General features: G+C 40.3%; 1 protein-coding gene across 6 annotated transcripts; it reads left to right on the forward strand.

The window, feature by feature from the left end:
* The first annotated feature begins 2,949 nt into the window (after nt 1-2,949).
* Nucleotides 2,950-26,650, forward strand: pld2 (phospholipase D2). 6 transcript variants are annotated; one of them, XR_004108621.2, is made up of 25 exons: nt 12,052-12,069; nt 12,970-13,127; nt 13,227-13,354; nt 14,087-14,229; nt 14,371-14,464; nt 14,575-14,640; nt 14,734-14,792; nt 14,886-15,131; nt 15,225-15,368; nt 15,467-15,550; nt 15,679-15,757; nt 15,880-15,990; nt 16,087-16,290; nt 16,571-16,727; nt 16,825-16,943; nt 17,628-17,741; nt 20,345-20,449; nt 20,897-20,985; nt 21,246-21,359; nt 21,844-21,890; nt 22,171-22,305; nt 23,050-23,203; nt 23,593-23,710; nt 23,831-24,155; nt 24,205-26,650. XR_004108621.2 is itself a non-coding variant. In XM_036008669.1 (24 exons), exons 2-24 carry the CDS (start codon nt 12,998-13,000, stop codon nt 24,053-24,055), a joined length of 2,865 nt encoding a protein of 954 aa, XP_035864562.1. In that variant the 5' UTR covers nt 2,950-3,146; nt 12,971-12,997; the 3' UTR covers nt 24,056-26,650. The 6 variants fall into 6 exon arrangements, 5 of the variants coding, with proteins under 5 accessions (XP_035864562.1, XP_035864563.1, XP_031176038.1 ...); XM_036008669.1 differs by lacking the exon at nt 12,052-12,069 and adding an exon at nt 2,950-3,146 and having other exon boundaries at nt 12,971-13,127; nt 23,831-26,650; XM_036008670.1 differs by lacking the exon at nt 12,052-12,069 and adding an exon at nt 2,957-3,141 and having other exon boundaries at nt 12,975-13,127; nt 23,831-26,650.
* Nucleotides 26,651-26,988: the final 338 nt, after the last annotated feature.

Here is a 26,988-nt window from a genome sequence, read left to right on the forward strand (position 1 = left end):
AAGTATGAGTTGTGTGAAAACCTCGGCACAAAATTAGGAAAAGGCATTTCAATCTTGAATTTAATGTCAACGTTGTTGTGTTTCATACATCAGATTGAGCCATATGCATCTCAGAAAAGAGAAAATGATTAAAAGCAGTCACAGCAGTACTGTGTTTAAATATACTTTTATGTGTGTCTGCTGTACTACAGGGGAGTCTGAATTTAAAGCAACACTAAAGACACTTTTCCTGCGTCGGTCGGTCCCCCTACAGGTTGGAAGCGGAATTGTCCATCACATTACATTATGCAAGTTTGGCAGATCGGGTAGCGGATCTGTAGTTTGAATGAGACATAATGAGACATTACGACAGCGGTAATGGACAATTCCGCTTCCAACCGACCGAAGCAGAAAAAGTTCTTTAGTGTTGCTTTAAGTACGCTAGGCTAAAGTCTAAATATAATGTAAAACTCCTCAAAAATTCAAACAAAAAAAACAGTTCGTTTGTAAAGTCATGATATAATGAGCGTCCTATCTATTGTGTTTAATCACTTAAACTTCTAACTTTTCAAGTTCATCATGTCCGTTCTCTTTATGTTGAGTTGTGTTCAAGTTACATCACTTGAGAAAGATATTCTGAGAAGCAGTACGTAGCCTATGATGATTATGTGAAAAACAAAGGCAACCTTCCATCTGCAAAGCTGTACAGTTCAGACAGATGAGTGAAATAACATTATGCGTCTTTACATTTCATGCATAAGTCCTACACTACCCACAATCCTAAACGTAACAGTGATGTTCATAATTGGTGGAGCTCGCTGTTACCATGGAAATGTTTACTGCACCCGCCAACGGCATATGCTAATAGCTAGCTAGCTGCTACCATAGACTGTAAAATGATAAATGGAATCTGTTTTCGACTATTCAACAGCAATACCGGAACACATCACAAGATTTCCAGTTATTTTTTTTCCAAATGAAAACTTTGCTAGCGAATAGGTTAATCTGACACTAATCTGAGACTAATCGTCTAAATCAGACTGTATAAAACAGGTCTAAACACAAAACTCATCTGAGAGTCCTTGAATAAAAAAACGACACAACCTTTGGGAGCCATTTAAACATTATATAAAAGGGGATTCAGCTGAAGTAGCCTACATGTTGCGCCATGCTGGACAACGACAGGACCCTTTTATCCTACTGGATGCCGGATCACGAATTGGCGCAGATTTGATGATAATTGCTCACCTGGCACATAACTAGTCCATTAATAAAGGTGCTCATATGCTTTTTGGCTTTTCCCCTTTCCTTTATTGTGTTATATCTTTTTGTGCACGTTATAGATTTACAAAGTTAAAAAGCCCAAAGTCCACCCCAAAGGGACATATACCATCTCCAACAGAAAACACTGTTTACAAACTGCTCTATTGTAGTCCAGCCTTTACTTCTGTCACTTTGTAACACGTTATAATGCTCGCCTAGCTGCTAGCATGGCACTCCCTCATACTCTGCAACTGACAAGATAGCAGTACTTACTGTCGGTACACGATCCGTTCTGCCTGCACGATCCGTTCTGCACATGCGCAAAATGTTCGCGCATGCGCGGTTGTACGAGGATTTACGACACTGCACGATCTGTTCCACGCTTCCGGTCAACAGCCAAGCTAACGTTAGTTTAGCTAACAGCTAATTCGGCTAACCGCTAGCTGACAGCTAGATTCAGTCTAAAATAACGTCAACTCAACTGCCGTTAGCCTCCACAGGCAAGCTAACGTTAGTTTAGCTAACAGCTAATTTGGCTAACTGCTAGCTGAGACAGCATGTAATAACTTTAAAAGACCCTCAAAATAAAACTTGAAAATAAACGTTGACATATATAACAAACACCTAACATATATAACAGCTGTTACGCCAGTTCTACTTTACTTGTGCTCATTTAAAATACAATCACTCAATACTTGTCTTTATTGTTATTACTGTGAAGTCTTAATTTAGCTGTAGCCTGCTTTTCCCATTACGTTTGAGTTAACGTTATTTTAGACTGAATCTAGCTGTCAGCTAGCGGTTAGCCGAATTAGCTGTTAGCTAAACTAACGTTAGCTTCCCGGTGGAGGCTAGCCATAGGCTAGCGTGGAACAGATCGTGCAGGTCGTACGGATACGTAAAACAGTATTGTCTTGCGCATGTGCAGAACGGATCGTGCAGGCAGAACGGATCGTGTACCGACACTTACTGCGCATGTGCGACTCCCAACAGAGATGGTAGCTAAAACAGAGAGCTCAACACACAGGGTGAAAAGAGGAGCTGCAGCAATGTGCAGTACAACAAATATGGTGTTTTATGAAAATCAAACCACATAAACCTATTCTGGTACAACCTCTAAATACAATTATGAACCTGAAAATAAGCATAATATGAACACTTTAAATGTAATATCACAAGACATAGCTAGCTTCTTTTAAGCTAACATAAAGTTGACACTAAATTAAAATATCTTAAAAAATCCAACACGTTTTTTTATTCAATGACTGTCAGGTGAGTTTTGTGTTAGATATTCGCTAGCAAGGTTTTTATTTTGAAAATGCTAACCGGAAATCCCGTGATATGTTCCGTGACCGTGATTGCATGGATGTGTTGAATAGTCGAATACAGATACCAAAGATTATCAGGTTCTAAATCGTCTCTGATACCACGTTAACATCATTGCAGCCCCCTCCTCCGCATCTTCTCCCTGTTTCCCAATCTGGCGTCCAGTCGGGTCTTGTCGCCCATTAGTCCATATTTCGTTAGCAGCTCAGACCTCACAACGTGAACAGTATTCTTCATGCATGTTTGATGATACAGCTGCACAAATAGGCCTAAAAACAAAAAAGCCGATTTGGTTTCACAACACTGCGACTTTGTTAAAAAAAATCTGATTATAAATAAAAGAACGTCTTGTGAACAAGCGGCCACATTTTAATATTCTTTGTCTTTTATCTTCCACACTCTGTCCTACATGGGCACCCTATGGGAGGGACTAAAGCGTGCATCACCTACGGGTAATACAAATTAACTCTAAGCACAGGCTTGGATACGATACAACTTTTAGCTTAAGTATATCGTTTTATCCTGCATGTGGAATAGCTGTGCTGAGTCGCGGCGTGTTTGAGCTGAAAGTAAGTATATTTTGAGGCCTAGAGACGTATAACGTTATTGCACTCCTCTGGCTAAACTGTCGCAGCTTTGCCGGTGGAAAGTTGTCCAGCTGCGGATTTCACGCCACCGAGGCGCGTATGGCTACCTACTAGATACCGTACGTGAGTGTGATGTAAATGTTGTCACTTTCGCCAGGTGACATTTGTGGCGTAGTTTGTAAACTGAGATATAGTTTCTTTGTGGAATGCGGCGCTGTAAGAACCCAGGCTAACGATATGGGTGGAGACGACAAAAACGACCAAACATGTAGGTAGCTGTCAGCATTTTCAACCTCTACAGTCAATCTTGATTTCCGGAGACCTAAAATAATAGAGCACTGTTGTCTCGGTGTGTAGCCTAAGTCGGCTCATACAGATGTTGGTGTAAGATGAAGAGATGTGTTCTGGTGATGACGCATACATTAATGTGTGTAAGCTGTAGTACCTTACCATCAATTCTCAAAAAAGAGGCATAAGTGCCTATTTATCACCAAAGTTGTATATTAATACGTTTCAAAACTTGTCATTTTATGCGATGGGTTATGCGATGGGTTAAACATATGTGAAAAAAGAACTCCTAAGGCGACAATTGTGGAGATTTGGGGAAATCCGATGGGCACTAGTGCAGACACTAGTTTACTCAGCACTGTTGCTTTAGTCATTGGAATGTATGACACATATCCAGATCCTGTCATTTGGTTGCACGTTTCAGACTCTTGTGCAGTAGCCTATGTCTTAAATGCCACACCCATAGCCTATTGTTTCTAAAAGATCAGATAGATTTTGCAACAAAAAAAAAATATATTCATAAACATGTCCTTTAGAGCAAGGAACATAAACATTTGTGTAGATCAGGCTAATGTATTCAAAATTACACCTTTTTAAATCAATGCTACACTGCATGTATACTGCTGCCCCTAGAAATGCAGACAGAGTTACCTTATTAACATTTTATAATTTAGGATTATAATGTACTTCAAGCAGAATACTGAATGAATCAGATCATATTCAGATATGTGCCAGGTCTAGTCATAGCAACAAATAAATTCTAAAATTCAGCCAGTTTTGCAACTTATTTACTTAAAGTCTGTTGCAGTGACAGAGATGCTCTGTTTCACCTGTAAACACGCAGCAGTGCTGTAAGGGTGTAATGACCACACCTTAAATGTACATTTTTTTGCAAGGTGAGGACTTCAACTATTAGCCGTGCTGCATTCACACCAAATCAGGCGTTGCAGCGATTAGCGCAGAGTTGTGCAGGCCAGGGGTGTTGGAGTGTCACTTAAACAGTGTTGGGCAAGTTACTGAAAATTAGTAATTAGTTACAGTTACTAGGTACCTCTTTTAAAAGTAATTGAATTACTTTACCAATTACTGTATATCAAAAGTAATTAGTTACTAGGGAAAGTAACTTTTAAGTTACTTTTATGTCTGCTTTTTAAATCTAAATATGAACAGTACTGAACAGTCAAACACAATAAACATAATTTTTAGACCTATTTATTGTAATCAATAGGGCAACAGGCGTTCAAATCAAGCATGAGACATGTTGTAAACCCTCAAATGTTTTTTTAGCTCAACCTGCATTTTAGCATATTCTCTGTCTAAATTGCTAGAAAACGTCTTCCTGCACATTTGCCCCAAGCCTCCATTTGTCACTGGTATTTTGCTTATTAGTTGCCTGAAGACAACTGACTCAACAGTTGACAGATGATGCATGTCATCGACAACATACCTAGCAATCAATTTATTCAGCTCTGCCTGGCTTATCGGCTGCACTGCAGTCCGTGTACAATCTAGCTTTGGTTGTTTGCATGGAGTGGCATCTTCAGCATCCATAGGGCTGGGGTCTTTCGCTACTAGCTTTGTCGAAGCGTGTTGCTTCAACAGGTGCTTCATTAGATTTGAATTGCTACTCTTAGATGTGGATAGGTTGTTTACACCTGCACATAATTGACAACTCACCACTACATTTTTGTCTTTAATTTCAACGACTGAAAAGTAATGCCCATACTTCCAGGAGAGAAAGCTCATTCTATGCTGTGGTTTAATGTTCATTGTTCGATTGGTGTATCATTGCGCCGCCATAAGGTCCTGCGACGTTGGATCAGAAGCAGCTAAAGTAGGCCTATCTGTCTTCTTGTCTGCAAGTGTTCATTTTTCACAAAAGACAGTAAAGCGGGTAACAAACTCATTTCAATTTCAGTAATTAGGGCCTGAGCGCCGACAGCGGCGAAGGCCCTATTGAAACTGAAGGAATTATTATTATTACACCAAATAAATTGGCTTTTTGAGGGGCTTAACATATTCAAAAACTCACCAAATTTGGCGGGCGCATCAAGTCTGGTGAAAATGTACGTATTTTAAGGGTTTTGGGAATAGCTCGCTAGCGCCCCCTACAAAGTTACAAAAATTTAGCCCCTGCAGTGCGTTTAACGTAGACTCACGAAACTTGGTACACATATGTAACATGTCAAGATGTACAAAAAACGTCATTAGAGCCATACCCTAAACCCAACAGGAAGTCCGCCATTTTGATTTCAAAGTTAGAAATTAGTGCGATTTTGGCCATTTCCACATGTCGTACTTTAACGAACTCCTCCTAGAGATTTCATCCAATCAACTTCAAATTTGGTCTGTGCCATCTTAAGACAATAAAGATGAAAAGTTGTTAAAACAAAAACTTTTCGTCATAGGTCGTGGCTGGGTGGCCATTTTGTGCGTTTCGCCGCCGAAACAGGAAGTGGGTGTAACTTGAGTGTACATTGTCCGACTGGCTCGAAACTTTTCAGGATTCACAAGAGTCCAACCCTGAGGACAAATAAAGGCCGATATTTACTTAAAGTCATAGCGCCCCCTAGTGGCAACAGGAAGTAGGCCTAAAAGTCAAGGTGCTATACTTTAACGAACTCCTCCTAGACATTTCATCCGATGGACTTCAAACTTGGTCTGTATCTTCTCAACACCTTAAAGATGAAAAGTTTCGTCAGACGGTGTGGGCGTGGCGGCCATTTTGAGTGTTTAGCGATGAACAAATAAATTGTTGTAACTTGAGTATACGTTGTTGTATCTGCCCAAAATTTGTCACGATTGACAAGGGTCCATGCCTGAGGACACCTACAGGGCAAAATTGACTTTTGGTCATAGCGCCCCCCGCTGGCAACAGGAAATGCGCCTTATATGACAAACATCATCCTATTTACATGAAACTTATAATGTGTGGTCTACATGTTATACTGAGCTGCCCCCTATACTTTAACCACGCCCACTTACCCAGGCCACGCCCCCTTTCATAACATTTGAACCGTTTAAGGTAGAGTATTGTGTGAGGTGTCATTGAACTCAGCAGAGAGTTGCTTTTTCATTGATGATGGTTTGGCCCGCCCCCTATGCTTAAGCCACGCCCCCTTTCTCAACATTTGAACCGTTTAAGGTATACCCTTGTGTGAGGTATCATTGAACTCAGCAGAGAGTTCCTTATTCATTAGTGATTGTTTGGCCTGCCCCTCTGTACTTAGCCACGCCCCTTTTCATAATTGGTGACCTGTTTATGGTAGAGTCTTATGTGAGGTATCAATGAACTCAGCAGAGTCTTCATTTTTAATTGGTGATGGTTTGACCCATCCCCTATGCTTGACAATTTGCAGTGTCTGAGTGCCGCGCGAATGCACGGTCGCAAGGAGCGGCGTCCGCCGGTAACCCCAATGCGCGCAGAGGCGCGAGGGACCGTCCATCGCTGCTTGCAGCTTTAATTGTAATTGTGTTTAGTTCCATGCTCGTTACCGATAAAAGTAGTGTAATTACAGTAACGTGTTACTTTGTAGCGCGTTATTCCCAACATTGCACTTAAATGGCCCATTTGTGTCTCTATTGTGTTCCCCATGGTGCTAGCATTTAGCCATGCTGCTATTTAGGCTACTTTTACTTTTTCTAATGCGATGCCTATCATTACGGTGGGTTTTAAACTGCTGCACAAGGCCAAATTGAGTGACTACACCTGAAACATAACATTACACTTCATTCTGGTTTGCTACCGAATATGTGATTGGCCACCACAGCGTGACGTCGGGTTGCGTTTCTCTAAAAAGTAGGGCTGTCAACCAGGGCGCGTCAGGGGTCTGCAGCGATGTCAGCAACCCAGCCAACCATGAAACATGGACCCCGTCTCGTTTACCATACTTTGTTGGTGTGACTTTTTGCTATGTCATCATCACCATATATCTACTTCCGGAAACACTGTTCAGTGTACTCGCCCTGCTAGAACATGAGAAAATATAATGTAGGTCTACTGCAAAAAAAACAATAACCCAAAAGTAGTTGACTAAGGGGGCAGCCCTATCTAAAAGTTCATTCTGTTTAACATTTCGGCATCCCCTGCAGGCCTCACTGCCGCAGTCTATACGCACTACCAACATTTAAATGAACAGGAGGACTGGCGTTTTCGCCAAAGTGCCTGTTTTGGTGTGAATGCAGCCTTAGGGTGCTGACACACCAACCCGATAATCGGCCGTTGGACAGTCTGGCGAGGTCGGTGACTCGAGTCTGTTCGGTGTGTTCCGTGCCGTCGTCTGTTGGAGGAGCTGTCGGCCTTTATTTTGGCCGACCCGACATGCTCAGTCGGAGACAGGGCAGTCGGGACTCACCCGGAAATGGCGAGCGGATGAGCCTCTCAAAATCTGACGAAAATCTTTTAAACTGACCTTTGTTGATCTGAAATGAAGACAGATTCAGCAACTGCATGGCCTATTTCTCGCTTAAAATGTTTTCAGAAACACGTTTCGGTGAACTATTTTAGTACAATATGAGATTGTATTCTGAACAAGCCGCCATGACAGTCTGGCTGTGAATTTCCGGAGAAAAAAGACCCACGTGACACGTTCGTCCTATCAGCTGCCAGTTTTCATTTTCTGGGAAACAAGAAGGAAACAATACAGAGAAGCGCGAGAAGCACCGCCTGCTGCTATGGAGACGTATTATGTTTCGCGCACGTGCAGAGCGTACAGAGTGTGTTTTGAGGCATTTTTTTGGACCTCGGGGACCCGACTGATCAGTCCGACTGCCTTTTCTGCCGACGGTCAGCTGTCTGGTTGGTGTATAACAGCTATTAGAGGTCTGCAGAAAAACATGATTTTAAGGTGGTCTCAAGTTGCTCTTTAAAGCTCCTATGTGGAGTATTTCCATGTGATTATAGCTACTTTTTAATCATTTTGATGGTATAAGTTTTTGTTTGTAGTAGAGAAAATAGACAAATCCTACACATAGGGGCTTTAAATCTCTCATAGCCTTGTCAGTCACTGCTGCTGGCAACTTAAAGTGGTGACTGATTCAGTGTTGTTCAAAATATCTGTAGCACAAGCACCACTGATACAAACACAAACAGTTATGTTCATATGACCATTTGGTGTGTAAGATGTGGCTTGGCTTTTAGTTAAAGCACTCCCTTCTGGGAATTTTGGCTCATGTTGTAGAGGACTCTGGGTGGGTAGTGTTGTATTTCGCAGGTAGGAAGTCTGAGTAAATAGTGTAGACAAAGTTTCACTCCAACAAACAAAAAACAAGAAAATCTTGTCAAACAACACTAGACTTCTCTGCATTTTAAGGGTAAACATCCATCCACATCCCAGTCTGTATAGCACTCAACAGACTGAAGAGGTTATTTGGCAAAATATTATTTTGTCAACAAACAGCTGTAAGTTAATTTAAATTTAAATTTTGTCAACTTATATGGCGGAATGGAAGTAGAAACAACCACAAAAGAATTCTCTGAAAAGTTCATAAATAGTTAAGTGGAAATGACCCTAATATGGGTTTTATAGGAAATAAAACATGACTTGTTCTTTTGATGAGAATCCCAGCAACATCTGGTGCAGATCGATCTTGATGGGAGTTAATTAGTTTCTTCAGCAGATGATGGAAACTCAACTGAATACAACAAAACACTTAATTAAGTTATGTGATATTTGTGATGAAGGAAATAATTGAGATTACAGTAACTGAGATTACAAAGTATCTACATAAGACATTCGTATCAAGTGACCCATAACAAATGTATGGGTGTACAGGAAATAACTTTAATTCAAACTGAATTCACAAAATATTAGGCAGACCTCCTGTTACTGGATTGCTGTCCATTATCTCAGCTTAAATGCTCTTCTCCTGTCTGTTCCATCGCCTCTCCAGAAGGCATACCTTTTAAACAAGAACAAAAATATATATATATGTGTATATAAATAATTATAGTGAGATGATTGATCCCAGATTGATTAGTCATTGTTTTATTGCAGCAATCACTTGTCCTTTATTTTTTATTGCCACTCCTTAAGTCTTTAGATGCTGTGTTTAGCCTTTAGGTGATACACTACACCCACCTAGTGTTCAGCATTGGCCCTGATTGTACCTGCAAATTGCCACTCAAGCTCTTGTGTAGTTTCTCCTGCATTTAGTGGGCAGATGGGGAAACACTTTTTTTGTGTTTTTAAGAGTTTTACAAGTGACGCAATTTGGCAAGTACTTCAGTGAAAACTGTCTGGCTATTATTTTATGAAGTGCTGTGTGTCACATATCATATATAGTCCAAACTCTACCAATAACATTAGGAAGCTTTGCATGTACATAGCGCTTTCATGGTTTAATTTCTTTGAAAATATCCATTGAGTTGAAGTTGAAGAAGGTTGAACCAAAAGTGCGGAAAAGGAAACTATAAATGCAGAGAAATAACAACATTTTATTATTTCTAAACTAACTAACTGTTATTTTGTTTGTTTGTCAGCAGGATTATGGAAAAAAAAACTACTAGCCCAATTTCATGAAACTTGGGGGAAGGGTGTAGCATGGGCCAAGAAAGAACCCCATTCAATTTTGGAGCGGATCCAAATCAATGGGCGGATACAAACTATTTCTTTAACATTGCAAGATGGAACATTTGTGCTGCATTCATGTTGTGTCGGAATAATCTGGAAAAATGGGTTCCCGACTGGGAAAATTCACATTGCATTGACATTTTGAGATAGGGCATGCCTTGGCAGAGGTCTGCACTCTCCCAGTGCTCTTCTAGTTCAATATGTAAATTAACTTTGGCAATAAAGCTTATTTTAATTGAATTGAAAGTTTGGGAATGAAGATGATGAAACATCTAAGAACCACATCTGAATCCTACTAAAGGACTACCATAATTGACTGAAAACAACAGAGAAAATGTCAATGTTTAACTATAATTCCATGAGAAAGAAAAACTGTTACAACCATTTCTGTATAAGACATATTAGGCTGCATTCACACACACTGCGGCAGTCCTCACTCGCAGGTCTTTGGGGGGTACGCAAACCGACGTCACCTTGCGGTGGCCAATCATGTAACCAGCGATCAGTCTTGGCAGTTCATTGTTGAGAGTTCTGTACAGTAAACAATATAAAAACATCACTGTCTCTATCGCTGCAACAAGAAAGTTTTAAAACACTATGAGTGTAAAAAAACCAAACACTTAACTGCCCAGGGGTTTGTGTAACAGCTGACTGTCTCCTACAACAACAAAGCACAGTCGCCCCGTGTCTTTTCTTTCTCTCTTTCTCCGTGAAATGAAACTGCCTTCAAGTGCGCTCAGAAATGTTGAGCTCTATAAACGATCTGACGGAAAACAATAATTGGGAAATATTAAGTCTACATTGGGGGGTTAAATAACACAACAGGACGTCACACAAATGGGACATATAATTGACACTCCTGCCACCGCACAACCCTGTGGAGAATCGCCAGATTCCTTTCTTTGGTGTGAAGGGGCCCTTACTCCGTTGTCTTTTTGATTAACTCCAATGATCGCTGAACTTGCTTTGCTGTGCCTCTATATCCTTGACATTCCACTTCCGGGATTGCTCCGGCGCTGCAGGAAATTCCGCCGGATGCATGTATTTTCGCCGATGTCCGTTTCCATCCGCTTTCTTTGTGTTGGAATTTTAAATTTGGTGGATTTATGAGGACTATGGTTGACTGCTCCTCAGATCTAAATTGAGACAGCTAGCTAGACTATCTGTCAAATCTGAGTTTTCTCTCGCACGACTATTTTACAGCGGTTCCGTGCAGAGCTTAGAGCCAATGACGATTGTGATTGGTTTAAAGAAATCCCAATAAACCAGAGCACTTTTTTCTCCCATCCGGGAATGCTATGTGGACTAGCCAGACCCTCCTCCGCTCCGCAGCGTGTGGATGGTCTGGCAAAGCGAGACTATGCCTCTACTAAGACAACAAATAATTATGTTATACACAAGAAAACAAACTAGATAAACACAAGACAACAACTACACTTTAATCACACAAAGATACTACAGATGTAATAAGTCAGAAACATTTACTACAGAGTTTGTTTTTCTTAGTGCATGGCAACAGTTAGTATATTTTGCATATTGTTTTTTCTCCCCACATAAATAGGGCAGTTTCTGAGGATCGGGGAGATGGAAAAACTCCTTTTTCTCTCAGGATAGTAGGAGGTGAGATTGTGTCTCAACTTTTCTTTTATTTCAAAGTGAACACAGCCTGGCCTCCCTGGGTAGTCTGTTCTGACTGTGACGGCCTGTTTTTATGGTCAGGCTGTGTCCACTCAGTCTGTACATTCTCTCTCTCTCTCTCTCTCTCTCTCTCTCTCTCTCTCTCTCTCTCTCTCTCTCTCCCTTTCCCTCTCCCTCTCTCTCTCTCTCTCTCTCTCTCTCTCTCTCTCTCTCTCTCCTTTTACACTCACGTACACTCCCTCCCCTTTGCCTTGTTACCCAGGAAACATTCTGCCAGTCAAAGATATCTTCCCACACACTATACAAAAGGGTTCTCACACACTCTTTTCTACCACTGGTAGCTGTGTCCTAGACTTCTTGTATGTCGCAGTGTCGATGACCTGATCAACAGGTAAATACCACAAGACGTCTGCGATGTATGTATTAATGGCATTTTAACATTTACTTCTAACATGGAGTGATACTGAGTTAAATGCTTGTACTTGTGTAATCATGTCGCTCTCCTCAAGGATTAGATTAATTTGAATAACCTACTTGTCCTGTCAGATTATTTCACTGACTCTTCAGATACTTGAACCGTGTCTCCACGTGTAATAGCTGTGTTGGTATTAGCTACTTTGACTGCTGATGCTGGTTCAACCATGTTATTGCTGCTGGTTTTACACAACTACTTCTACTAGTGTTTCTGTTGCTACTGCTACTCAGTCAACAACTGGTACTGCAACTGCTACTAATGCAACCCAAATTAAAGCAATTCTGCTGTGGCTACTTCATCTAGTGATGTTATTTTTAGTGAATACAAACACATAGATAAACTAATAAGAATTTAGATTAATTAGACATTATTAAGCCATGTATAGAGGACATATACAGTACACTGAATCTCTTCAATATATATAAAATATATTATGATATAAAAGATATTTTAATTATGCAACTAATGAAGTTAAAACTTGCACTCTGTGGAGTTACAATGCTGTAAGGTGCTGCCTGCAATCTACTTCACTTTTGCCTTTACTGGAATACTGAATAACTTTATTGTTTATTTTTTGAAGTGATGAAATGCTGTGAACTTCAAGCTTGTGACTTTAAAATCTCATTATGCTGTAGATTGGTCTCAGTTTCACATTAGTTTGATCAGTAGTTGTCTTATGCATGCCACTGTAGTGCACATTATATAATATATAATGCCCAGGGATTTGACATAAGCATAATATGCTTATGTTATCAATAAGCATATTATGCTTATTGGTGACATGGTGCACAAACTCTGGATTTTAAATGTAAAACTCCCTTTTCTTTTGTCTTTGCACCAGGGCAGCTGGCACTTGCACCAACAGTGCAATGGCCAGCCCAGATGTGGAAGAGCCAGTGGCTCAAAGCTCAACGGCCCAAAACCTGGCCAGAAGGCGCTTTTCGCGTGACGCCCAAGGTCTGGGTCCAGATGAGATAGATGGCCTCATGTCCAGCAGTGGTAAGAACAACTGTCCCTTTTATAAATACATTACCATTGAAACTTTATTGGCTGCATCAGAATTTATTTATTAAAATGGTCTAATCTTCCAAATCACAGATGGCCGTCCCTTCCTTGTGGTGCATCATCTTCCTGAAATAAAAGAGGAGGGGATACCTCCCCTAATGCCTGGGATCCCTATTACATGCAGAGTGGAGAACACAGAGAAACACACTACTCGCTCAAAGGTACACCTGTTTTTAACTATGTATGGAAAATCATTACAAAAAATAGTTTGGTAGTTGTTAACTGAAAGCTAGTATTTATAGAAAGCTTTAGATAAGCCTGAGGTGAAAGCACAGACATTTACATTTAATTAGTCACTCTTTATAATCATGTCAAAACTGTTTCTACATGACCAACCCATGATCACTTTTGAATATCTAATCTTTTAAAGCCTGATTGAAAACACCCTGAAGGCAAACTTGACTGTACTTTACACTGACATTATGGTATACCAATCTATGAAAGCAGTAAAACTGCAGATCAAACTGTCAGCCGCCCTTTTTATTGTGTGGTTATTGAAACATGATGAGTTGCTTTTTGTTGAGTGTAATTTCAGGTGTAGATACAATGCTAAGGTAGAGCAGGTGAGTATAGTGTTAAGAATGTTTGAGGAAGTGGATGTTTCTGGGATGCCTGGTTTTACTGCTGAGGCCTCTGAAGGTAGGGCCATTATTTAACAAAATATTTGAGTAATCAGGTGCTCACTTTATAACTATTACAGTTCCACATTGACAGTCTTTTGTCCTTGAACGTTCACGCTACTGTACATTTCTACAAGGTCATGTGTAATGGCATATATGATTGAGAGAAACACCACATGTTGCATTTCTTTACAAAGAAGCTCTAAGAATGTACAAGATTGTCTCATTTTAAACCACCACACTTATGTACATCATTTCAATATGTCCCTCCAGGTCCATGTAGGCACCCTATACACAGTGCAGCTAACACATGGCCACTTCCACTGGACAGTGAAGAGGAAGTACAAGCACTTCCAGGAGCTGCATCGAGACCTTTACAAGCACAAGATGATGCTTCACTTGCTGCCTCTGGGAAGGTCGGTGCACAAATCTGTTTTTTTAATCATGCAAATCAACCTCTCACCCTGAGAGATTTGCAGTCGAAATCCGTGTGACGACTTTTTATCGTCATATTGCTGAAGCACCGAGTATTTTGAATATTCAAATTTCTCTCAAAGATTTGCAAAGGAGAGGCAGCAGCTGAGAGCCATGTCAGAGGAGATGCCCAGCCTACACGGGACTGAACGGACCAGGAGGACCTCCAGCAAATTGGTATCAAACCAATCAATTAGATACATGTATATTATATACAGTACATATACTGACTAGTGATGTGTGCACAATTATTTTTGTAACAAGATTTTGCTGCTTTTCTATTGCAGAAATACCTTGAGGAGTACCTGAATGGTCTGCTGGAGAACTCATTTTGTAGGAATGATCACAGCATGGTAATAGCTTTAAAACAAAAACACGCATACACACATACAAAGTGGATGTCATGTAGCATGATGCTGATGATTTACTCATCTACTTTTTTTCAGATGGAATTTCTCTCTGTCGGAGCTCTCTCCTTCGTCACTGATCTCGGACCCAAAGGCTTGTAAGCAAACTTCTTGAGAGTGTGTGACACACAAGGAAAAGTGGGGGAATGACTAAGTGCATGATAGAGATTAATTGTGTCAACTTGTCTCAGGGAGGGACCCATCTTCAAGAGGTCAGGGGGTCACCGGATCCAAGGCCTGAACTGCATTGGCCATCATCAGTTCTGTTTTCGCTGGTCACGGCGCTGGCTGGTGGTGAAAGACTCCTTCTTGATGTATATGAACCGAGACAACGGCCACATCAACTTTGTGTTGCTTTTTGACCCAGAGTTCAAAGTGAAAGTGGGCCGCGCTCACACAGACACCAGATATGGAGTTTGCATTGAGAACTTCTCTCGGTAGGTCAGCTGTGTACACACTGAGAGCATATATTTATGCCTGGGGTAATCTTCTCTTTGTGATGCATACAAGGCCTGTTTGTTTTTGTCCAGGAGTCTCATCATCAAGTGCAGCAACTATAGACAGACTCATTGGTGGAGTCATGAAATCAACCGGTTGGCAGAAACCTGTGACTTTCTCAAAGTGCATCGCTTCGAGGGGTTTGCTCCACCACGGGAGAACACACTCACTAAATGGTTACTATATACGTATTCTACCTGAGATTTACAACTCTCTGTCTTCACATTTCACCCTTATTTGCTAAACTTTTATGGTGCATGGATATTGTTTGTAGGTATGTGAATGGAGGTGGCTACTTTGCAGACCTGGCTGATTCTCTCGAACAAGCCAGGGAGGAAATCTTCATCACAGATTGGTGGTAAGTGTCAGCAAGATCTGGATTTGGTAATGAAGAGGCTTTGTCTTACCAAGTTGTACCATTTAAATATTTTAGCTACATATGAAGTGTATTTCTAATGTGAATAATGCCAATGTCTTTTCTGTCAGGCTCAGCCCTGAAGTGTTTCTAAAGCGACCAGCAACTGATAACTACTGGCGTCTAGATGAAATCCTCAAACGCAAAGCAGTAGGCATTCTCTCTGTCTTGTTCTACTCTTTTATGCAAATTAAATGATTGTCATATTTTACATTATCTGTGCTGATCATTTTTTCAAATGGTGTCACCTCTTTTTAAACTTTTTCTTGCAGGAACAAGGAGTCAAAGTGTGTGTCCTGCTGTACAAAGAGGTGGAGCTAGCACTTGGCATCAATAGTGAGCACAGCAAGAGGACTCTTATGAATATGCACCCAAACATCAAGGTCTGTCACATCGCCACATATACGTATTTGTTATACGCAATTAACGGAGGCCTCATCTCATGCTTTACTGTCAAATTTACCCCTTATGTCCATCAGGTAATGCGACATCCTGACCATGTGTCCTCTGTGGTGTTCCTGTGGGCTCACCATGAAAAGATGGTGGCTATTGACCAAACGGTGGCCTTTGTGGGAGGGATTGACCTGGCGTTTGGGAGGTGGGATACCAATCAGTACCGGCTAACTGACCTGGGCTTGATGGCCAACAGTGTAACCGATGGGGAGCCAAAAGAAGATAAAGGAGTAAGACATTTTTCTTTTTAGCTTGTTGCCACTGATTGAGCAGGAATATGTTTACAGTAGTTCATGAACCAGTGTTCTTTTAATATGTCACACTCCCTGCAGACACTAACTAAGGATAATATGTCCCCTTCAAATTATATCATCAATATATTGTAATTAATCAGGTCTACACAACAACAAAACTCTTAGAATTGTCAATGACAATTTCATACATTTTATACTACAGTTTCAGGCAATCCCAATCCCCCTGCAGACACTAACAGATGTCTCTGTTAACCAGGGTAATGGTGCGGCTGATGGTCCCAAACCATCTGAACCAGATAAGCAAGCAGAGCAGGACACTTATGATCTGACCTGCAATAATAAACTGTGGCTTGGCAAAGACTACAGCAACTTTATCAGGAAAGACTGGGTCCAACTGGACAGACCCTTTGAAGGTATATTATCTAAATCTCCTTCAGTATCACACACATGCAAACACAGAGGCTCTGACAACAGGGAGTTGAAAGGATTGCTTTTTATATTTATTTCCAGATAACATTGACCGTACTCAAGTTCCCCGCATGCCGTGGCGTGATCTGTCTGCAGCTGTTCATGGCGGAGCTGCCAGGGATGTAGCCCGCCACTTCATCCAGCGCTGGAACTTCACCAAGGTCAGACTGAAAGGAACGTTCTGTCATTTTAAAGCTACCTAGGTTTTATTGTCATTGTTTTGGCCTGAATCTCTATATGGAATATTATAATATATATATAATATTATAAACATCCTCATCATTTTAGAGACTGGAGCATGAGTGCTATTGACAGATGGATAGGTATACAAGCTTCAGACGACTTTTACACATATTTTACTTTAACTATTAGTTTTAGCAGTTATTTGGATGTTTAAACACAGTTTTAAATAAGTTTATATTTTTTTAAACCTGACTTTTGTTGCCGTGGCTCTATTGGAAGTAGTAAGCTACAGTCTCTACTATGTTATGCTTTGATATCCTATTGGGTTAATTAGCCACAACTACAAAAGTATGACCCAGATAGTTAGTCTTTTTTAAAGATATTTATTTTGGGCATTTATTTCCACAGGACAGATGAAGATATGAAAGGGTAGAGAGAGGGGGAATGACATGCAGCAAAGGGCCGCAGGTCTGAGTCGAACCCGCAGCCACTGCATCGAGGAGTAAACCTCTATATATGTGCGCCTGCTCTACCAACTGAGCTAACTTGGCCACAGTAGTAAAACAAACTTAATCTAACTTTTAAACAAGGCTTCTGTGTGAAACATGACCAACAGGAAGGTCACAAATCTGGCTTTCATTAATTTACTTTGTCTTCTTTAGATCTTCAAAAACAAGTACAAGGACGAGTTCTACCCTTACCTTCTTCCCAAGTCTCACTGCACTGCTGACTCACTCTCATTCACTGTGCCTGGATCCAAGAAGGCCAAAGTGCAGGTATTTATGCACGCACATTCACCAAATACCAAGTCCCTGACCTGTGCAAAAGGTTGTGTGGGATTTTTTTAGGAAAACAGAAAAAAAATGAGTATATGAATCTTACAGTTAATGATGGACAATGTGCATGCTATGTGATGCTCTTTAAAATCTTGATAAATCAATAAATATATATGTCTATTCGGACTATTATTATAATATCACTACATTACTGAACAAACAGAATAAAAATGTGAATTGACAAGATATACAAAGACTGATCCCATGTGATATTAGTGTTCCAGATCAATCAGACTTTCTTTCTATTCACTGTGGGTGGCAGTTCAGATGGAGAACAGTGGCCAGTTGTGAAACAGGTTCACCAAACACTCAAGAGAACACCAGAGATAGACTTTACACTAGAGCCAGCCAGAAAACACACAGAACATCAATCTTGGGTTCTTTACACACATGATGACAACACAGAAAACTTAATGTATGAATGTGGGAAACAGACTTCTGTGTCACAGACAGCACAGGAAATCCACATATTTTGCCTTTTATAAAAGAAACCATGCTGCTGGTCATCTCCATATTATCTTTGGAAATTAGTGAAATGTAATTACTGTAAACAAAAAAGGAAAAAAAACAAGGAGATTGAAAGCCCTTACTGGCTTCTTCTTTGCATTTTACATTGTGCAACACCAAGTCAGATCTAGCAGGAAATCAAATGGTTTTCTTTACAGTACAACAAAGAAACACTGTTCTGGCTTTTGAAGTGCGGCTAAAGTATTCAGAGTTTTTTTGCGATGGCAGATGGTGGAACAAGAGTAAAGCCTGTGGATGAAAATCTTGTTCAACATGTCTGTCCTGTTCAGTTTAGCCAGAGAAAACACATGCACTGCCAAAGACGGGGATGGGGGACAGCATCTACTTTGCAACAGACTTCATGGGAAATGTGGTCCATGCATGGCTAACACCAGCATTAGCAATATAACTGGCACGAGGCTATCATTCTCACTCTATGCTATTGATTTGAAGTGTTCAGTAGAGCTGGGACGGTATGGATTTTTTCTTACCGCGGTTGAAAAGCAACAACCCCCTTACGAGAGTAGCGTAAGAGCGAGAATGGCAGGGTGCCTTACGTTTGTGACGTCTGTGCCCATGTGGTTGCAAGGAGAGCGAGCGGTAACGGAGAGTAGCGTATGAGTGCCGCTGTGAGGAAAAGAGAGAGGAAAAATAAAACAACAAGCTAGAGCTTCTCAAGACAAGGTGGTTTTATCTATTGTCAATAGCTAGGCTACTGCCGGTAAAGTGAATGGCGTTACCCCCGAAAAAACATCGGCTTAAACCTTACAACATGTTGCAGCCATAGACTGTATAAAGTGTTGCTGTCATTTAGGGCCACAATGGTTTCTCTCATCTCCGTTGATCCATTCCACAGACAGTTCAGAAAGCTCTTTTGTCAATAAAGTAAAATAAATACAGTTTGCCAACAATGCCGAGTGCAGCCTGTCTACCAGCTGAGCAGAGGGGCGACTTGGCAGTTCATTAACTTGTTGCTCTCTCTACCAATATAAGCCGCTCTGTTTTAGGCTACAAAATGTGCATGCAGGCTGAAATTCAACCGTACCGTTTTATCGGGATAAAAGATAAAAGAAGGAAACTCCGTTAGCTGCTAGGCTAATGTGCAATGGTAAACACTGCAGCTGTAACGTTAATGTGTCTACCTCAGCTGAGAACGGAGAAATGTCTTTGCCTTCATTTCTCCGATACAAGACATTACACAGGTACTCTTGCATATAGGCCTAATAGTCAACACGAATGGAATGTTGTGGAAAATAGGGCTCCCCAACTCGCGAAAACTCGGATTTGCTCCAATTTGATGATAAGTTTTGTTTAGAAAACCTTGAATCCATGTAAGACACAATGTCATCAGACACAATCCATGTCATTAGAATCAATGAATCCATGTCATTAGACACAACATGCACACATGCAGGCCAATGTTTTTTTGCGGTGATGACGGTGACGAGCTCAGACCCGCGGTAGGCGTCACGTGACTGCGGTATTGCGGTAATGCGGTAACTGTCCCAGCCCTAGTGTTCAGACAGTGAGTGTTGGTAACAATAGCATTTGCTGTGTGTAATTTCTTCTTCTATTGTGGGCGGTGGCCTGTAACCCTAACCCTTGCTCCCTATTATGCCGTAGCTTTTCAATCAGGTTTGTTTGATTCAGGTTTCAGGGACAGTACTTCAGTTGTCACATTCTGTGAAAGTACTGTAGAACTTAAAGTGTCCCCATAAGTAAAGCAGAAGTTAATGCAAGAAACAAGCTGAGTACATCACTATCTTAAATTACTACAATGCTGATGGCAGCAGTTTCAGGTTTTGTTACAAGTATATAATACAGCAGAAGCTTTAAAAAGTACTTAAAAAAATATTTAGTGTATTTTAAGAAGTGCTAATACTTACGTTTCTTGTAATTCTTGGTAATTCTTGTGCTACACTTGGATGTTAAAGTTTATTTGGAGTCAGCAAGTTATTAGGCAAAGAAGACACAGGTACTGAACTGCTTGCAAACCAGAGGACATGTCTCATGGACTTACATGTCTTTTTTTTTAGGTGTTGCGCTCTGCCGACCGTTGGTCTACTGGAACCTGTGAGAACTCGATCCTCAAGGCCTACATCCACACCATCGAGAACAGCGAGCACTACATCTACATCGAGGTAATGCAGGAATGCTTCGGCCAGTCGCAGACAAACATGTACCTGGTAGCATTACTGATAATGTCCACCTATGTTTTTTAATGATTGTTTTACAGCTGAGCATTTAAACGAAATCATAGCAGACCTGGCAAAAAAATGATAAAAACCTCAAATCATTTTAGTAGCAACACTTAAGAATGTGTGAAAATACATCTATTTGTATAGAAAGATTGGCCTCCCTTTATTTCTGATGTTTCAGCATGTGATTCTTACTTACTTACATACCATTTGACTAGTTAATTTCACGTGCTACTGAGAGATTCTGTAGCCAATGTGTGTCTCGTGTCATCATGCAGTCTCATGAGTTTGAATATAATCACGGCTCGGTCACGTCCTTGCCAGCTACTACCTACCTGTTTTAGCCCACACCTCATACCGAGCCACCATCTGTCTCCTTTCTGCCCTCAGAACCAGTTCTTCATCAGCTGTGCCGATGGGAAGACTGTCCATAATGGGATCGGTGATGCAATTGTGAATCGAATCTTGCGTGCACACAGGTCTGGTTTGAGTGTACTAGACAGATTTATGTGGCGCTTCGTTCATTTTGCATACACACATTCTTGAACCTTGCAGTTATAAAGCAGTTTTTCATGAAGCTCAAAGTGGATTTAAACTCAAAATAGAGTACATTCCAGCATTTGCCTAACAAATCATAACACAGAATAGAAATATGAGTAAAAGTAATAGTCCACTTGTATTAATGTTTTAATAGTACACTTGGAGACAATGCAAATGTTAACATTGTGTCTTACTGCAGAGAGCAGAAGAAGTACAGAGTGTTTGTGGTGATTCCTCTACTTCCTGGATTTGAGGGAGACATCGGTGCAGGAGGTGGAAATGCCATCCAAGCTATTTTGCACTTCACTTTCAGGTGAGAGCCCTTTCCTCCCGTTATCATTCTGCACTCAGCCCACAGACCAGAACGAGCATTATAACTTACAAGAACCTAAAGAAACAACAAAGAGACACAACCTTTGAACTTTCTTCTGGCTCCAATCATGTAGAGTTGTAATTGATTTTCCTCAGCTCTCTCACTGACTGTTAAAACGATGTGGATCACAGGTTTTGTGTCCTTGAGACCTTTTCATAGTCTGTATATACCTTTTTTATTCTGACGAGCCCAGTCACCCTGTTGTTACTGCCAGTACACTGCATGGCAGTATTATAAAAAGTCTCACTCTTTGTATTCATCCACCAGATTTCCAAGTTTGTTATGAATGTTATGCCCAGAAGTGAACTAACAGAAGACATTCTGTTTATCAAGATGATTGAGTTATTATTTTTTATGATTTATTGTTATATAATTGTCCTATATTGGGTTAATTATGTCATTTTAATGGATAATAATGTCCCAGGACCATGTGCCGAGGGGAGCACTCCATCCTGTCAAGACTTAGAGAAGGTGAGTTTTCTGCCATTTATCTGCTCTCATTTCCAAACAAAAATCCACCTGACATCATAAAATACCACCTGTTTCCTCTCTAACATGTTTCTTTCTTTCTCTTCGTGTTGCTCCTTTAAACTGAAGCTACTGGTACTAGGTATCTGCCCACCAGTCTCCATTTTCACCCTTGACTTCTTCTTTTCACATCCACTTTAAGAGTCTATGTGAGTTTCTGAATACATTTTCACAGTTTTTGTGTTATCTCTTGTAAATCATGTGATTTTGGTTTGCCCCCCAGTTAAGGACCTGTGGACGGAGTACATCACATTCTGCGGCCTGAGAACACATTCCCAGCTCTCCCAGTCCCTTGTCACAGAGCTCATCTATGTTCACAGCAAGACCCTCATTGCCGATGACCTCTGCTATATCATTGGTGAGTCACCACCGGCACAAACTATTCAAAGACAGATTATCATTTTTCTCTAGAGTCATCATTGAGCTTGCCATTCCTGCGCTGGATTCAAATTGCCTTCACACACGAGGGATTCACAGGAAACAATGCATGCATGTAATCCAGTCTTACTGTTTGTAATGTATCTCATTGATATCAGCCTCACTGTGTTATGTTCACTCTCCTAATTCCGTATTAAGTTACTGCTAATGCAAACCTAATATTTCCCACTGCCGCTTGTTCACATTGAGTGTTCAACTGACAAAACATTGCATGGCCTTTATTATGAGGCATTTATAAAAAATAAAATGTAATGCCAGGACTGAATTGTATGGATTAAAACTTTAAAGCCCATTTTTTTAAATGTTAAACCAGCTTGAAATGCTGAAACATAAATCATTGTAAATCTGTGTTTTGTTTGCCAAGGTTGAATTTCTTCCACAGCCCCCATGATGATGATTTGTCAGCTTTGAGTTCTACAGATTTCATATCATATAGAGTATAGACCTGCAACATTTCATTTCAAATCCATTTCTGAACAACAAATATACAGATTACACTGTGCTGATCAAGAAAAAAAAGCAGCAGCACTCATTCTGAGGAATACTTCCGATTTTATTGGCTATTTTATTCTGATAGTTGCTTCATTCGTTGAATACTGGTTTGACGAGTGATGCTTCTAAAAAGACAGATTGTTAATTCTCTTGCTTTCCAAATGTGCTCCAGGATCCGCCAACATCAATGACCGCAGCATGCTGGGCAGCAGAGACAGTGAGATGGCAGTGTTTGTGGAAGATGAAGAGCGTGTCCTTTCTATCATGGGAGGGCAGGAGTACCAGGCAGGACCCCTCACCCTCGCTCTGCGTAAACAGTGTTTCAGGTCAGGAAGAAATAGGACATTCTGTTAATGTATGACTGTTAACGGTTACTACCTCTAGACATGATACAGTTTTAAAGGGAGTGTATCACCTACATGCCTGTCATGAAAAACATCAAGACTAGTTTAGTTTGCAATTTATTGGAAGTGTCAGCTACCAAATGCAAACTGGCAACAAGTGAGAAAAAACCTATATATTTTCTGATTTCTGATTTTTATTAAGAAAATCATCTCATGACAATTCTGTGCTAAAATAGCAATAATTCCCTTTATGCAAAGACGATAAAGTTTAATTCTTACTTAAGAACTTTAAACCATATTGTGACAGAACCTTTGTATTTGAATACACTGTGCTTGCTGAACTTTTGGCTGTTATTTATTTTCCCCACCAGTGTTCTTGTTGGAGCTTCTTCAGACCCAAGTATCAATGTTGATGATCCAATCAGCGATGAATTCTTCTTCTTGAACTGGAATGCACCTGCTAAACTGAATGCCACCATTTATGACAAGGTATACATAAAATAAATGCCAGTGTATCATAAATCACGATCTTTTTATTCTTAACAGTAGCAATGTGTAGTTTCAGTTTTTGTGACATCTCCTTTGTTCTCCTTGGCCGGTCTACTACAGGTCTTCAAATGCCTGCCCCACAACTCTGTCCACAACATGCGAGAGCTGAAGGAGTACTCCAGCAAGGAGCGCCTCTGCGACACAGACCCTGAGCAGGCCATAGAGGAGCTGAAGGCCGTCCGAGGGCTGCTGGTCCACTTCCCCCTGAGGTTCCTGTGTGAGGAGAACCTGCTGCCTCCACTGGCCACTAAAGAAGGCATGGCTCCTGTCGGCCTGTGGACATAACCGCAGCTCAGCCCAGATCAGACCACTACGTAAAAGTTAAAGGGCTGCTGTACCACATGCTCCTCCTTGTAGATTCTAATCTTCAGCACAGTACACTAAAGTAGTTGCAGCACTGACACTCCAATGGTGAGGAAAAGACAACACATCAACCCAAGTTCTTTGTGCATCATTGATGTTTTTTATATTGTCTTTTTGACTGACGATGAGCTAGCCTGAACATAACCACGGAAATATAGATTTTATTATGATTTACAACTTTAGAAAATTAGTAGATTAACCTGAACCGGCCAGTTTATTCATGACGATAGTGTCTGCCTCATACCTTGCACTATAGTGCAATCTGAACTGCAGGGCTGCGGTGGTGTTAAACACACATAAATGAATGTATGAGTCAGGAGAGGATTGCGAGGTTGTATTGGAAATCAAGCATCTCACTTGATCTGGGAACATAGTGTACATTTATTGGTGCAAGGTTTTTGGGTGGGTGGCTCTCTTTCTCTCTCGCTCTCTCTCTCTCTCTCTCTCTCTCTCTCTCTCTCTCTCTCTCCCCCTCCCTCCCTCTGAGGCTTCACCTCTTACTGCAGTGCCAGCAAATCTGTCAGAACATTTGTGGTTGTTATGGTGACGGATATAAAGAGATGACTGGATTGTAGCTGAAATAAAGACAGGATAGGGCAGAAATGGGAAAGTACTGAGAAGAGGGATAACTTACTAAATCAGGATGGTGTACTGGAAAATCAAAAGTAGTATTGAAATCGGACTAATAGATTCTGTGGAAGCAAAGTAATTTTAATATTTTTGGATGAACGATTGGGTGGGAAAACTGTGAGAGGGGAAAGAAAACGAGGAAAAGATAATTAGGTTAATTTACCGTTAATTGTTTTATCTTTTAAAGGCACCATGACAACCAGATTGAATTATTATTTCACCATGTCAGCAGAACAGAACATTCCACTATCTACTTCAGCTATTTCCATGTGGGCTCCACAATTCTGTGTCCAGGTGCCATAACATTTCTCGCATATCTATATTAATTTACATGCACCAGGCTTTTATTTAGGCATTACAGTTGGCCATAGCACTATAACTGAGTAGTGACATAATGTGGCTTTCATTCATGGTGCAATTCCAATTGAGCAACATTGAGTCATATTTTTAACCTCACACCACAATATATTTATTTATATATTATATACCATTATATTTTTTTTTTATATAAAATCACATCTTGAAACCTGCTAATTCCCTTTACTGAGCCATGAGGAACTGTGTTGAGCAAGTCATGTACTGGACAAATATGTAGCATCCCCCTTTTGAAACATTGCATTGGCTGATTTGGAATATGTAATAATTCAGCAGACCATACAGCAGATGCTGCCTTCCTCATATAGAAAAGCAGGACCTGGGTTACTTTTATGCAATAACAAAACGTGATGCATGATTCCTTAGCTGTAAGACATGGGTGACAGAAAAAGAGTTTGACCAAGGTGGGAGGAAAATGAGTATTAGTAGTATATATATACTGAGATTGAACACTTGGGGAAACACAATGTTTACATGTTTGAAGGTTTATTACATGACACACATTCATGCCAAGTTTTATCAGAGCCTCTGCAAAGCACTTGTATCATGTCAAGGTTTTTAGAGTGTTTAAAGAACAACCAGCAAAGAGGCAGACAATAGGCATGAAGCTTTTGAATGGGACTTTATGTTTTATATTCCTAACCTTTCGCTGGTGTTCTCATTGGACTTTGTGGGGGTAAAAAAACCCTTTTCAATGTATTTTAAAGAGACCTGTATGTTAATGTTGACTTGAAGTGATAATCCAGTTCATAATCTAAAAAAAGTGGAAATTTGCTGAACCTATGACAGAGCCAGTGAAACTGTAGAGACTTCTTCATACGCTTTCAAGACATGCCCATAAGTCAACAACACTACCAAGGTGGTTTCAGAGCATACGTGTCTGTGAATCTAACAGATGCCAAGTGTCCCACGTGAATGTCGCCTTGCCTCTACATGTAGCCCCTTTCACAGAGGAGCTAGGAAAACCATCTGTGTTCAGAAATGGTGCATTGCTGGCTTCAGAACTATTCACACTTTCCTTCAGAAGATATTAAAAGGCCACTTTGATCCCTTGCACACTAGAAGCTGGGTATTTAGCCTCTCTTATAAAGCACAAAATGGTTCCCTTGAGGGTTATTCTTTGTTTAAAAGATTCAGAAGAAATGTCTGTTATACTGAGATGTAACCTTATACTTATACCTATACTTATATGTTTCTATCATGAATTTTATTTTTATTGAACTAATAGCCAGCATTACCAATATATTTTTACGAATACACTACTAATAGATGATTGTGTTTTTAACTTTTCCCTATAATCCATTAACAGTCACCACTTGAAAACCTTTGTGTATGCAAATCTGTAGATTTAGGTTATTACCTTAGAGTTGCTAATGTATAGGTTACTAACACTCAGGGGTAGAGAGATAATACATATTCTTACTCAGTCACTTACATGTAAGTACAGTCAACTTGTACTTTCAGGTTTGTTACTTTTCTTGTTTCCTCAATAAACTTGTTTTTTTTGTGGAATTTGAAAGTCAATATCTACTTTTACTTTGATTTTAAAATGGCAAACTTTCTATGTAGGGTGTTATTTAAGTGAGAACATACAGTATAAATATAAAAAATATCTTAAAATGAAAATATGAAAAAACATGCATTTTATGTAATGGCATGTTTACTTTAAATATTACATAGAGAATTATAATTTTATTTACGATGCTCCTAAAATCTTGACAATAGACCACTATCAAGATGTGTGTTAATCAAAAATTGCTTTCCACGGCCAGAAATACTGATATCATCTAGAGACAGATTGTGACATTTTACAAGCGTAAAACTAAGAGGGGGAAATAAATCCTAATATT

Source organism: Sander lucioperca, chromosome 13 (assembly GCF_008315115.2).
Source record: "Sander lucioperca isolate FBNREF2018 chromosome 13, SLUC_FBN_1.2, whole genome shotgun sequence".
Lineage (NCBI taxonomy): Eukaryota > Metazoa > Chordata > Actinopteri > Perciformes > Percidae > Sander > Sander lucioperca.